This window comes from Alexandromys fortis, unplaced genomic scaffold (genome assembly GCF_014885135.2).
Source record: "Alexandromys fortis isolate MF-2015 unplaced genomic scaffold, M_Fortis_MF-2015_v1.1 scaffold_94, whole genome shotgun sequence".
Taxonomy (NCBI): domain Eukaryota; kingdom Metazoa; phylum Chordata; class Mammalia; order Rodentia; family Cricetidae; genus Alexandromys; species Alexandromys fortis.
In genome coordinates this window covers 4,841,517-4,852,844 of record NW_026067979.1, presented here as the reverse complement: position 1 = coordinate 4,852,844, position 11,328 = coordinate 4,841,517, and the positions used below count along the sequence as shown (strand labels likewise).

At 46.7% G+C, this 11,328-nt stretch overlaps 1 protein-coding gene across 1 annotated transcript in view; it reads left to right on the top strand.

The window, feature by feature from the left end:
* Positions 1-4,996: 4,996 nt before the first annotated feature.
* Apcdd1 (APC down-regulated 1) overlaps positions 4,997-11,328 on the top strand; it is a 30,755-nt gene continuing 24,423 nt past the window's right edge. Inside the window, exon 1 of the mRNA XM_050157972.1 lies at positions 4,997-5,135. Coding sequence (XP_050013929.1) covers positions 5,078-5,135 — 58 coding nt within the window. The 5' untranslated portion in view covers positions 4,997-5,077. The remainder of the gene's footprint in view (positions 5,136-11,328) is intronic.

The window sequence follows — 11,328 nt, the reverse complement described above, 5'->3', positions numbered from 1 at the left end:
ACAGCTTCACAAAGGTGTGGACTACTTGCATCCTTAATATTCAGGGCTTGAGAGCAGCAGGCAATCTTTTAGTCATCAGGTGGACCCACCTGCTCACTTTACAGATTGTGTTATCCAATCTAAAATTAAGTGTATACTTCTTCACACATTAAACTATGACACTAACAATGGCAATAAGTATGTAAATGTCTACAAACACGCAACATTTTTAATGGGGGGGTAGGAGATACATGATAGAGCTCTAGAGCTACATGTGGCATATAACTATTGGAAAACTTACAGAGGAAATACTATGAAGCTGGAACTTTGGAGTAGACCATTTGCTCTCTTTGGCTTCATTTTCCCATCTGTGAAGATAGACAGTGCTAGCTGAGCTAGCACAACGAAAGACAAACAAGCTCCGACTGAGCTGCTGAGCATGTCAGGAGACATGATATTGCTGTGAAAGGCCCCATTGGTCCTTGCCATGCAATTCAGATCGGAACTCTCTTCTTGACATTGACTTTGGTATTTGGATGGGTAGTCACATGGCAGAAAGATGCTTAACTGTATCTCTGGAAAATTAGATTCTATGTGGAATCAATAACCATGTTATCACATACAAACATATCCTTGAATTTATTCTGTCTGAATGTCAGCCTTCAGCTCTCTAAATTAATTTTCTAATAAATATTCCCTTCAAATAAATATTTTGAAAATCTGCCAAGTTGTCTCAAGTTGCAGTTGCATATGACAAGTGTAGGGTGCTGAACTTGAGGAATAATAAAATGATTTTCATTGTCCATAAACTTACATTTCTAGTTCATTAAATATGAATCATATTAGCAACCAATACAAGTATAAATAACACACATTACCTAGATCTCTTTACCACCTTCAGAATTACATCTTTTTCAAGCTAAGCCTGGGTTAATGAAAATTTATATAATATCAAACTAAAACAATGGGTTGTAGGTCATGTCATAACTATAGTTCATTTTGAATTGTTTGTATTTTATGACCCACAGTAGCAAATAAAATACTCTTCAAAAGTTATAAATAACAATGAATAGCAAAGCAGCATTTCACCCTCTGGGGACTGATTTTGCCACGGTTGAGAATGCATGGTGTAGTCTAAATTCATTCTTGTCAGTGACTTTTATGATCCATTTATCTAATGCTTAACTATGTAAAAGCATCTGGTCAAATATGAATACCGGAGTCTGGTCAGGGTAACACGCCTAAAGTCACACAGCCAAGAGGTTGGAGCCCAATGACCTGGTTCCTTCACATTTGGGTTGTTGTCATTGTGGCTGTTATTTGCATCTCAGAGTGGAGACAGGAGACAGGAGGTGGCAGGTGGCTGGAGCAGCAGCTGAAAGCTTGCATCGCAAAACTACAAACAGGTAGCAGAACACAAATAGGAAATGCTCTGATCTTTCGAGTATGCAGATCTTGTTCTCAGTGACATACTCCCTCCAGCAAAGCCACATATCCTAACCCTCCCCATACGGCTACCAACAATGGACCAAGCATTCAAATGCCAGAGATTTATGGAGGACGCCTCAAACAACCATTGCAAATCAAGCCAAATTGAACCCTGAATGCTGTGGGCTGTACCATATCCCCTACGCCCGATTCCTGCTCAGAATCCCCAACAGATGGGAGACTCAAGAATAGACTGGTGAATAATAGCTGTTTTCCTAGCTGGTCTTACTGATGTGGCATAAACACAGCCTGAATGATGTCAGCAGTTTGAATGCTCAAGAAGAGTTGGAAACTGCACAAATCCTGGGAATTTGGAGTGTGCCACGTGGCTGAGAACACGGGTCTTTACACAACTTCTCCATCAACAACGTCAAAGAATTTGTGAGGAGCTCAAATATTCCAACCCACTTGTTGATTCTACTTAGAGAATCCTGTTCAGCTCTCCCATCATTACAAAGACCTGAACCACCTGGCTCTCACTCATTGCTCTGGGGATTCTGGATTCAATAATTGCCCTTTCGTCTCCTTAGGAATGTTTTCCCCAATTCTGTTCCTCGGGGCACAGAGCCCACCACAATCACTCCAGGACAGATTTATACTCTGCTTTTTCACGATTGTTCTCTAAAAGTAGGCAAGCTAACAATGGATGTTAAAAGCTACTCCCGACTCAAAGTGCTGGTGGTGCAGCTGCAGTACCAGTAAACTTGGGAATGAAGCCAGAGGATCATTTAACTCTAGGAGCCCAAGAGCAGCTTAGGCAACACCTTGAATATGTTCAATATGGTCTAGAGAAGAAAGGATGAAGAGGAGAAGAGGAGGGAAATAGGAGGAGGAAGAGGAAGAGGGGGAGGAGGAGGAGAAGAAGAAGGAGGAGGAGGAGAAGGAGAAGGGGGAGAAGGAGAAGAAGGAGGAGAAGAAGAAGGGGGGAGAAGGGGGGAGAAGGGGGAGGAGAAGAGGCAGAAAAGAGGAAAGGAGGGAGGATAATGAAGACAGTGAGCTCCATTGTTGGGATGGATCTAGATCTCAGTAGGCAGGAGTCCACTGGGACATGTCTGGGTACAATCATGTTGAGATGGTCCAGCACTTAGATCTCCGAGAGTGCATGGGGGAAAATCAACTGACCAAACAGATTTCAAACTGATGACATCATTCAGGCTTTGTTTATGCCACATCAGTAAGACCAGCTAGGAAAACAAAAGCTGAAAGAACTTGACTGTCAAAATGATGCCAAATTACAGCGAGCCTCTTAGTATTATTCTCTTTTATTTAAATAATACAATCAAATCATTACTGAAGTACAGTGTGTTGCCTAATTTTTCTGCTCATAGGTGTTGAATGACCTCCACAGTTTTGCTTACACAAAACACACCACCACCCTTGCTCGTTTCAAATATTCTCTAATAGGTTTTTAATCCTCGGGTGATTAAAAGATGTAGAATAATTCAGTACTATCTAACACATGCTCCTGGTGACAAAGCCATTATTCTTCTTAAGTGCACTGTTCATGCCCTTGTCAACTGCCCAACATCTATGAAGGAATCAAGGTCAAGATTTAAGATGAAAATCTAATTGATCATTGGGAAACATTCAGAGCCCCAAAGTCATCATCAGCTACTCAAGACTAACCACCAGGTTGATCAACGCCTGGAAAAACTGAGTAGCGCAAGAACGACAAAATACAGTTTGTGCTCCTCGAATGCTGTTTCTGAGATCTTCAAGTTTGCCCACATGGAGATTCTTTCGTCTTCAGGATCTGCAAACAGTGGCACTGGTAAATCTCTCAAGATCCTTGTGCACTGGGCAGCTGCTGTGCATTACGATCCACTATTAATGGTGGGAGGATACTGATGACAAGAATGAAAACACATCAAAGGCTATCAGTAGCATCACATCAAAACACCCGTGGCCAGCCCAAGGAAAGAAGCCTGGAAGAGTGGGAACTGTCCGAGGCATCCTCATCTGTTTTCTGTTCTGCTAATGCTACGATCCAGCTAGTTTTGAAAGTCTAATGCCTAAGGAGTTGAATTATTGCATTGTTCAAAGGGGCAGAAAACCCTCTTGGGAAATCAAGCATTTAGCTCAAGTGTTTTATTTAGGAAAAACACCAGCAGAGTTGAGTCAAGAAATGTTTTCCACTCCATCTGGTCTCATGTCTGTTCTCTATCCTAATTTGAGGAGAAGGGGACCTGATGGTCATCTTTGGGATCTGGTAAATTTTTTTCCAGGGAGAAGAGGAGGCCCAGACAAGGCCTTTGCAGAGGAAAGGCTTCCCAGGTAAGTCAGCTACAGGACTGCCCGGTATGGGAGGAGTAAAAGAGAAGAAGCCGCCCTGTCCTGGGATATAAAGTTCAAAGTGAACTTGAGCAGACCACAGACCACAAATAAAAACAGCTTCGTAGTAGTGGTTATTCACGCTGGAGGAGAAGAAGACTCAGAAAGGGCCATGCACGTTTCTACGAAATTTCTCCGGTTTCAACAAGCCTAACAGGAAAGAGGTGGCAAAAAGAAAGGACTCCCGCAGTCTAAACCTTGCGCTGGACACGTAGGGGCCAGCTACAAGGCTTTGGTGCTTCCCCGAGGCGCCTAGGGGCAGACTGGTAGTAGGCTGCAAAGAACACTGTGTCCTCGAGAGAGAGCCTAGAGCTCCAACAGTTTTCCAGAACTCAGCTCCCTCCACTCTCTTTCGTAAGTTCACACTCAAGTTCACATCCAGCTCCCAATTTTTAAAATTCCGCTTCGCTGATGAAAACCTAAGTCCTCACGACCCTCCTCACTCACTACTCCCTTACAAACAAATGCCTTCTACAAGTGGTACGGAGCGGAATGGATCCAGAGCTGTCCAGGTTGGAGACCGAGAGGATGAATGGCTCACTACATGGCCTTTCTAGCTAGAAGGTGACGGTGCTTACAAGCTGCAATTCCCTCCTTGGTTCAAGGGTCTCATCTTTGACAGAGTGGGCGGTAACGGAGCAGAAGCGCAGAAAAAGGGGTGAAGAGATGGAGGTGTGCCCGGGCAGAGGGGAAAGGCGGGCCCTTGAGGGAGGAGAGAGACAAGGCTAAAGAGCTGGAGCCCTGGAGGAAGTGGGAGAGGAGTGGGAGGAGATAGCAAGTAGGCGGAGGAGAAGCTGGGAGCCCTTAGGCAGAAGGGAGGGCTTGGACAGAGGGAGAAGAGGCGGGATGTGGGGGCGTGGTTTCACAGATACCCCGCCCCTCCCTGGCCCCGCCTCCGAGCCTTTCGCGGCGCTCTGCAAATATGAAGAGACTCTGCGGCGGCGGCAGTAGCGGCCACTGCTTCTCCGAGCTGTGTGCGCCGGGGCGGGCCTCGGGACTGGGGCTGGGAGCCAAGGGATCGGGGTCGGACGCGGAGAGGTCGGGCTGTAGTCCGGAACCCCACGCGGACCGGGGCCCGACGGCGCCGAGGGAGCGCGCGCCCCGCAGTCCCGCGCTGCGCCCACCAGCAATGGGGCGCGCCACCGCCTGAGGCTGGGCCTGGCGGGCGCCCGCCGGGGGCTGCGGCCGAGGAGCCGAGCGCGCCCCGCACCGGAGCGACCCGCGCGCGAACAAGAAGGGGACCGAGACGGACGACAGCGAGGCCCCAAGGAACCCGGAGATGTCGCGCGTGCTCCGCATCCTGCTCGGATATCTGTTCCCAGCCCTTCTGTTGCACGGTAAGTCCTGGGGTGGGTGGGGGGTCGCGTCTTCCCTATGGCCCAGAGACGACGGTGGGAGTCGAATTCCGTCGCCCGGGACACCGTGCGTCCGCTTGCCCGATCCGGCCGGTGCGCAGAACCCCTTCCCCCAGCGGCGCTTACAGTGCTTTTTGCTGCAACAGTCAGTGTTCTTTCTGGAAGGATGCGAACCTCGCCCAGACACATTTTATCTCTCACATCCGTAGCTGCATGGCGACGGAAAACTTTTGTGTCCACTCTGTGGGCCTTTCCAGCTATAAACTGTCACGAAATCACAGGCTTTGCGGTCCCTTTTCCACCGCTGTCAGAGCGCAGCAGGGGCTCTCGGTGAGGTCCTGGCCTTTACGAGACTGTAAAGAGAAAGCTGTGATGGTTTATGGGGAGGACACGTCTCGCGGGTGTTTGTCTGCTGTCTGAGGACCAGTGTTTGTAGTCTGCCTGCACCTTGGCTCCGCGTTGAAGTTTAGTGTGTGCTGCCGAGTTCTCCGGGCGCTAGGGGATTCTTGGTAGCGAGTCTTGAAAGCTAGACGGAAGGAGCTGCACGCCCGGATCCCTCGCACTGGTGTGGGGCGAGTCTTCCTGTGCTGCTGCTAGCGCTGGTTCCCCAGGCTGTAGAAAAAAAACCTTCGCCAGACATCTGCGCTTCGAAAGGGGTTCCAGAAGTTGCACTGGGCAAAATAAGACGATTGCATTGGGGTGGACAAGGCGTGTTTTATGACAGGTGGTTGTTGATAATTGTGGCAGGCAGTGATGCTTGGTCATTCTGTTGTCCAGAGCAGTGGTCAGACACCTGACATTTCAAACAGCCAAGTGACTTCAACTGCTGTCCTTTCTCAACACCCACTGAAGATACTCAACAAACTTGCTGCTGACCCTGCGGGAACCAGGCCAGTGGGGGCGCGTACTCCCCTTCCCCGCAGAGAATCAAGGGAAGGGAAGGGAGCCACAGGCTTCTTTGTAATCCTGCCGGGACGGATTTCGAAGTTTCCCCGAAGGCTTTGTGAACCTGCCTGCCCGATTGATTGCCAAGGTGTACACCAAGTCCCAGCCACCCCAGTGTCTTAAAAGTCAGGATGGAACGCTTGCAGTTCCAGGGCAAAAGAAAGAAGGTATAATTATAGGGTTGGACTTCTAGGCCCATCTGCTTGGAATTACAGAGCAGTTTTAATCTTTGGCTGAAACATGAAACAAATCAGAGCCAATGAGCAGATCAAACAGCAGCTGCCACACACACAAGAAAAAAAAAGAGAGGATGAAACAGGCAAAATTGCCCCCTTGTTTAAAAAAAAAAAAAACTGTTGTACTGTCTGCGGAAGGAGATAGTAGTACTGTCAAATGAAGAGGTGCTTAGAAGTTTCATGTCCGTAGACTATCTTGCACGAAATCATTGCCTGTTGAGCTTCAGGGCCCATCCTCAGAAATACACTATGGCCCCACTCTGAGCCTTATTTCCAACTCTTGAGAAACAGGCTGTAATGATATGCCCCCTTATCAATCCAGCTGAGATAGGAATAGCTCGCAGAAAGCAAGAGCCGGCATATCCACATGTATCATTCGGTCCCGTGTAGCCAGAAATCTCCCACACTTAAGTCAGGAGTCTGTGATTCCTCCTTGGGTTCTGGGGAAGTCTCTCCAGCAGTGCCAGGAGATGAACAAGACAGAGGGAGTAAGTGCAGGAGGCAGTCTGAGCTGTGAACAGGAACAAGGCCAGTGTGTGTGTGTGTGTGTGTGTGTGTGTGTGTTCATGACAAACACTGAAGATAAAAGGGGAGGTTGGAAAAGCTTCAATGGACAGGCTGGATAAACCTTCACAAAGCAATGCAACTTCACATTGAGACTTCAGTGATTCAATTATTAAAACAAAAGTTACCCCAAGATCTACTTAGATCCAGGGAGGGGGTTGTGGGATTCAGTGCAAGAAGTTAACGCATGAAGTAGTTATTCGAGTTACAAATGCTCAGGCTCTAAGAAAGCTTGGCTATAACTAGTTAGGATATAAGTATAAGGTGCCAGAAAGGGTTTGAAATCCCTCCCTACCCCAGTTTTTATGTGTCTGAAATATTTTAAGGGAAAACCGGTATCAATCAACGTAACCAAAGAGAGTGGCTTGGCGAGCTGTACCATTGAGAGATAGGGGTTTTGTAGGCTTCTGAAAAGTTCTGTAGCAAAGGTTGGAGCCTACTCAATCATTTCAGCAGAAGACACAAATCAGAAGGAAATCCCTGAATGGGTTAAGGCTTTCTTTCCCCATACATAGGCATGCTTTACTAACTGCCGTGATAGATAGCAATTTTGTAGATAAAAGCAAGTGTCATATGGTTCTAAATATACTTGTAGCCACTTTAAAACATTTCCGACTGCGTGTATAGATTTGCTGCACGGACAAGCGAGGTTAATGAGAAAAACACAGGAGGCTTTCTGAAGGACTCAAGCGAGGATCCTGGTGGCAGTGCTATTTCGTATGGGATCCAGTCTTTGTTCAGTTGCGTAGCCACTTGGATTTCAATTCACTAGCAGTCATAAATCACCCCCCAGATCCCTATCAGTGAGTAAATTAGCTCTCACGGGACCCGGAGCTTTGGACTTTTACTCTTTCATACAACTGTACACGTAGCTCGAGACCCAAGTTCAAAGTGTGCGTGGAAGTGTGCTTCCCCCCCCCCTCAGAGTCTGCAAACAACTGCCCTTCTTAATCCAAACAAAACCTCCTGAGTGTCACAGAGGTGCACAGCTGGCGGCTCTCCATTCTCACCGTTCTCTCTGCCGAGATGAAAAGGCAGTGAGATTCGCACGTCACACTTTAGAACTCATTCAGCTCCAGACACAGGCTAGCGAAGGTGTGTGGAATACATGGGGCTACCCTGACAGTGCAGCCAGCGCACTTCCACCATGGAGCAGATGTTGGGAGAAGGCTGTTCCTCCAACCCTGTTTACTTTTGTAGACTCCTTTGACGTCTCAGAGAAGTGGAGACCTTTGTAAACCTTCCCTTGGATTTAATTCATTCTATCAGACATTCGGGGCTGCGGAATTGGCTCAGCTGGTGAAGGGCTTGCTTGCCTTACAAGCAACAGGACCTGAGTTTTATCCCAAGAACCTGCATAAGCACACTTGTAACCCCAGTGCTGGGAAGGTGGAGGCAGGCATATTCCTGCTCAGCCAGGCTAGTCTGCTAGATCAGTGGGCCAGTGAGAGCCTGTCTAAAGAAGAAGAAGAAAAAGAGGCAGAGGTAGGTTATGTCTGAGGCCTGACACCTGAAATTGTGCTCTGGCCTTCACACACAGGAAGACACACCCACGTGAACTTACACACACACACACAGATGGGGAGGAGCGAAGTGGGTGGACTTTTAAAAACTGCCAATTGCCAAATCAGTGCTTCACCAACAAACTTCAAGAAAACATTCGAATGGAACACACTAGAGATCTTCAAAATGCCATTTTCCTGACAATCATTTTTGAAACAAACAAAACATTTTCTTCCCCATTCCTTTCCCCTCTTTGTCATCGTGAAAAGGATCATAACTTATTTGTGCATAGTCGGGGGCAAGGACCTTGGACAGATGTTAAGTGTTCGCTTGCTAAATAGATTGACTTGTGTCACATGTGGCTGGGGAGTTCAGCGGTAACCATGGGCATTCTTTGCCCCTAAAAGATAAAAGAACTGAACACAGCTGGGTCATGTGACCGTATCGATAGGTGCTGGCATGGCGCTGGTGAGGTGTGGAGGCACAGGACACATTGAGCAGGTGTGCCTTCAGCAGATCTGCAGCCATCACACAGGAGCCTTAGGAAAAACACCTGCCAGCCTCTACCAGGACCCGGTGCTTCTGTGTCATGACCGTAGGCATATGGACTATGGGTTCTCTCCAGCTCCAGGGTGAACTGTTCTGGAAAAGAGAGTGGCAGCTACCTAATTATGAGAAAGGCTCTGTGTGGGAGTCTGTAGGTGTTCTCCGTTCTGTAAGTGCTTTCCAGTTTTAGTCATTCAGTGAGCCACTGTTCAGAAGGTTTGTCCATGAGCCCACTGCTTGCTAGGTGCAGGGCTGAGAAGGAATTCCCTTTTCTTGAGAATTCCTGACGAGTATCTAGTGGTAATGAAGAAATGACTCAGAGAACCCCCGATCCAGGAGGATGGCCCACTGTGAGTCATTGTACTAGTCTGATTTTGGGAATCCCACACGTGTGCCACACAAATACACACATACCACAAATACCACACATGTACATATAGACAGTGTGCATACATGTCCACCACAAACACGGTTCGTGTGTAATAAAACACACATGTACATCTCACACACAAACAACATATGCAGGACAAAGATCATATCACACACAGATACAAAGACACACATACCCACACATGTATAGATGGTACAGATATCATATCACACAAACATCACCCACCTGCACCACAAACACCACACAAGAAGATATATTATAAATAGACATATACTGTACAAAGCACATACATATATGTTACATAGGCATTTATCACTTATACATGGTATACACATATATACATACACACACACACACCACATACATACAGAGGACTTGGCCATCTCATTTCAGCCTATATCCAGCCCAAAGGCCTTTGTAGGTATTAAAAGATGCCCACTAATCAAATCATTGCAGCCAGAAATGTGGAATCTTCACTTTATTATTTTTTTCTAAAGGATGCATATTTTCTGTATAAAGGTTCACAGACTATGCGAGCATTTCTCTTAGTTTTTGCTTGTCATTAGAAAGGAACTTGGAATTAAAAACACAAGAGAGTGTGGTGTGCACCAGGACCCCAATGGCGTTCAGCCATGGGGCCATCTGTGGCACACAAGCCCTTATTCCAGGACCTGGGAGCAGTGTTGGAGCTTATCTCTCCGCACCCACTTCAAAGCATGCTTTACAGTAATGACTGCTTGTTTAATTGGACGGGGCGATTTCATGGCTAAGTAATTACCTGTAGTTAAGCTAATCAGTCTCATTTTCTGTATCAGCACTAGTGCTGACTTGAGACACTGCGCCCCTCTGATTATCGAGGCACACACATTATGTAAAGTAGGGGAGGCTGCAGAATGAGTTTTGAGGAAAGGATTCTTCAAAACCCTCCGCTCAGAGACAGTATTTCTAATGTGTTGACATGACATTTATTTACTTTTTTTAAGATTGTGTTTTAAGTATTAGGGTTTGTCTCTGGAGACTGGTCTGACCGAAAATTTATTCAGTTCCAAGCGTGCTTGAAAAGTACTGTTTTTCGGTGAATTTTGCATGGTGTTATCTAAAAATTGGCTTAGAAGATTTTACTTCCCAATAGGTTTTACATAGGCATTTGGAAACCAGAACCTATCTAGATAATTTAGTTCTTAAAATGTTATTGAAAAATCAGGGATTTGGACCCATATACTCAACCAGGGACTTTGCATAAGGAAGAACCAAACACATGGTAGTTATTTTGCCCTTTGTTGAGCAAATGAATGTTGCAACCTTCTTCCCTTCCCTTCCCTTCCCTTCCCTTCCCTTCCCTTCCCTTCCCTTCCCTTCCCTTCCCTTCCCTTCCCTTCCCTTCCCTTCCCTTTCCTTCCCTTCCCTTCCCTTCCCTTCCCTTCCCTTCTCTATCCCCCTTCTTTTTTTCTTCATTCATTGCTTGCTTGCTCTCTTCCTTGAACTCTAACTTAGGGTCTACTGCATACTAGGCAAGCACTCCGTAGCTTGTTACAGCCCAGCTTTAATTGCAATCTTCTAGTCTTTATAGTCTCCATGGTAGGTAAAGACAGGGAAGAGCGGCAAGGAACTATGTTCCTGGTACAGGAAATCTGTGTGAGACAGGCCCAGGATCGCACAGTGCTCTGCTGTGCTCAGGGATCTGCACTTATGCTGGAATGCAGTGAAAAATTAGTGCTTGTGGTTTATTGGAAGAGTAAGACGGAGCAAGCAGGGTGCTGTGATAGGAAGAACTATGGGTAATGCATCTGTCATGTGAAAGGAACCAAGCAGAGAACCTGCTAAAGAGTTAAAACTCAATCTTCAGATACATGGTCCATTGCTGAACTAGCTCTACCTAGCACGGAAGTCTAAGCAGTACACACTGGCACCTGCAAGCCTTCCTCTCTCTTTCTTTCTTTCTTTCTTTCTTTCTTTCTTTCTTTCTTTCTTCCTTCCTTCCTTCCTTCCT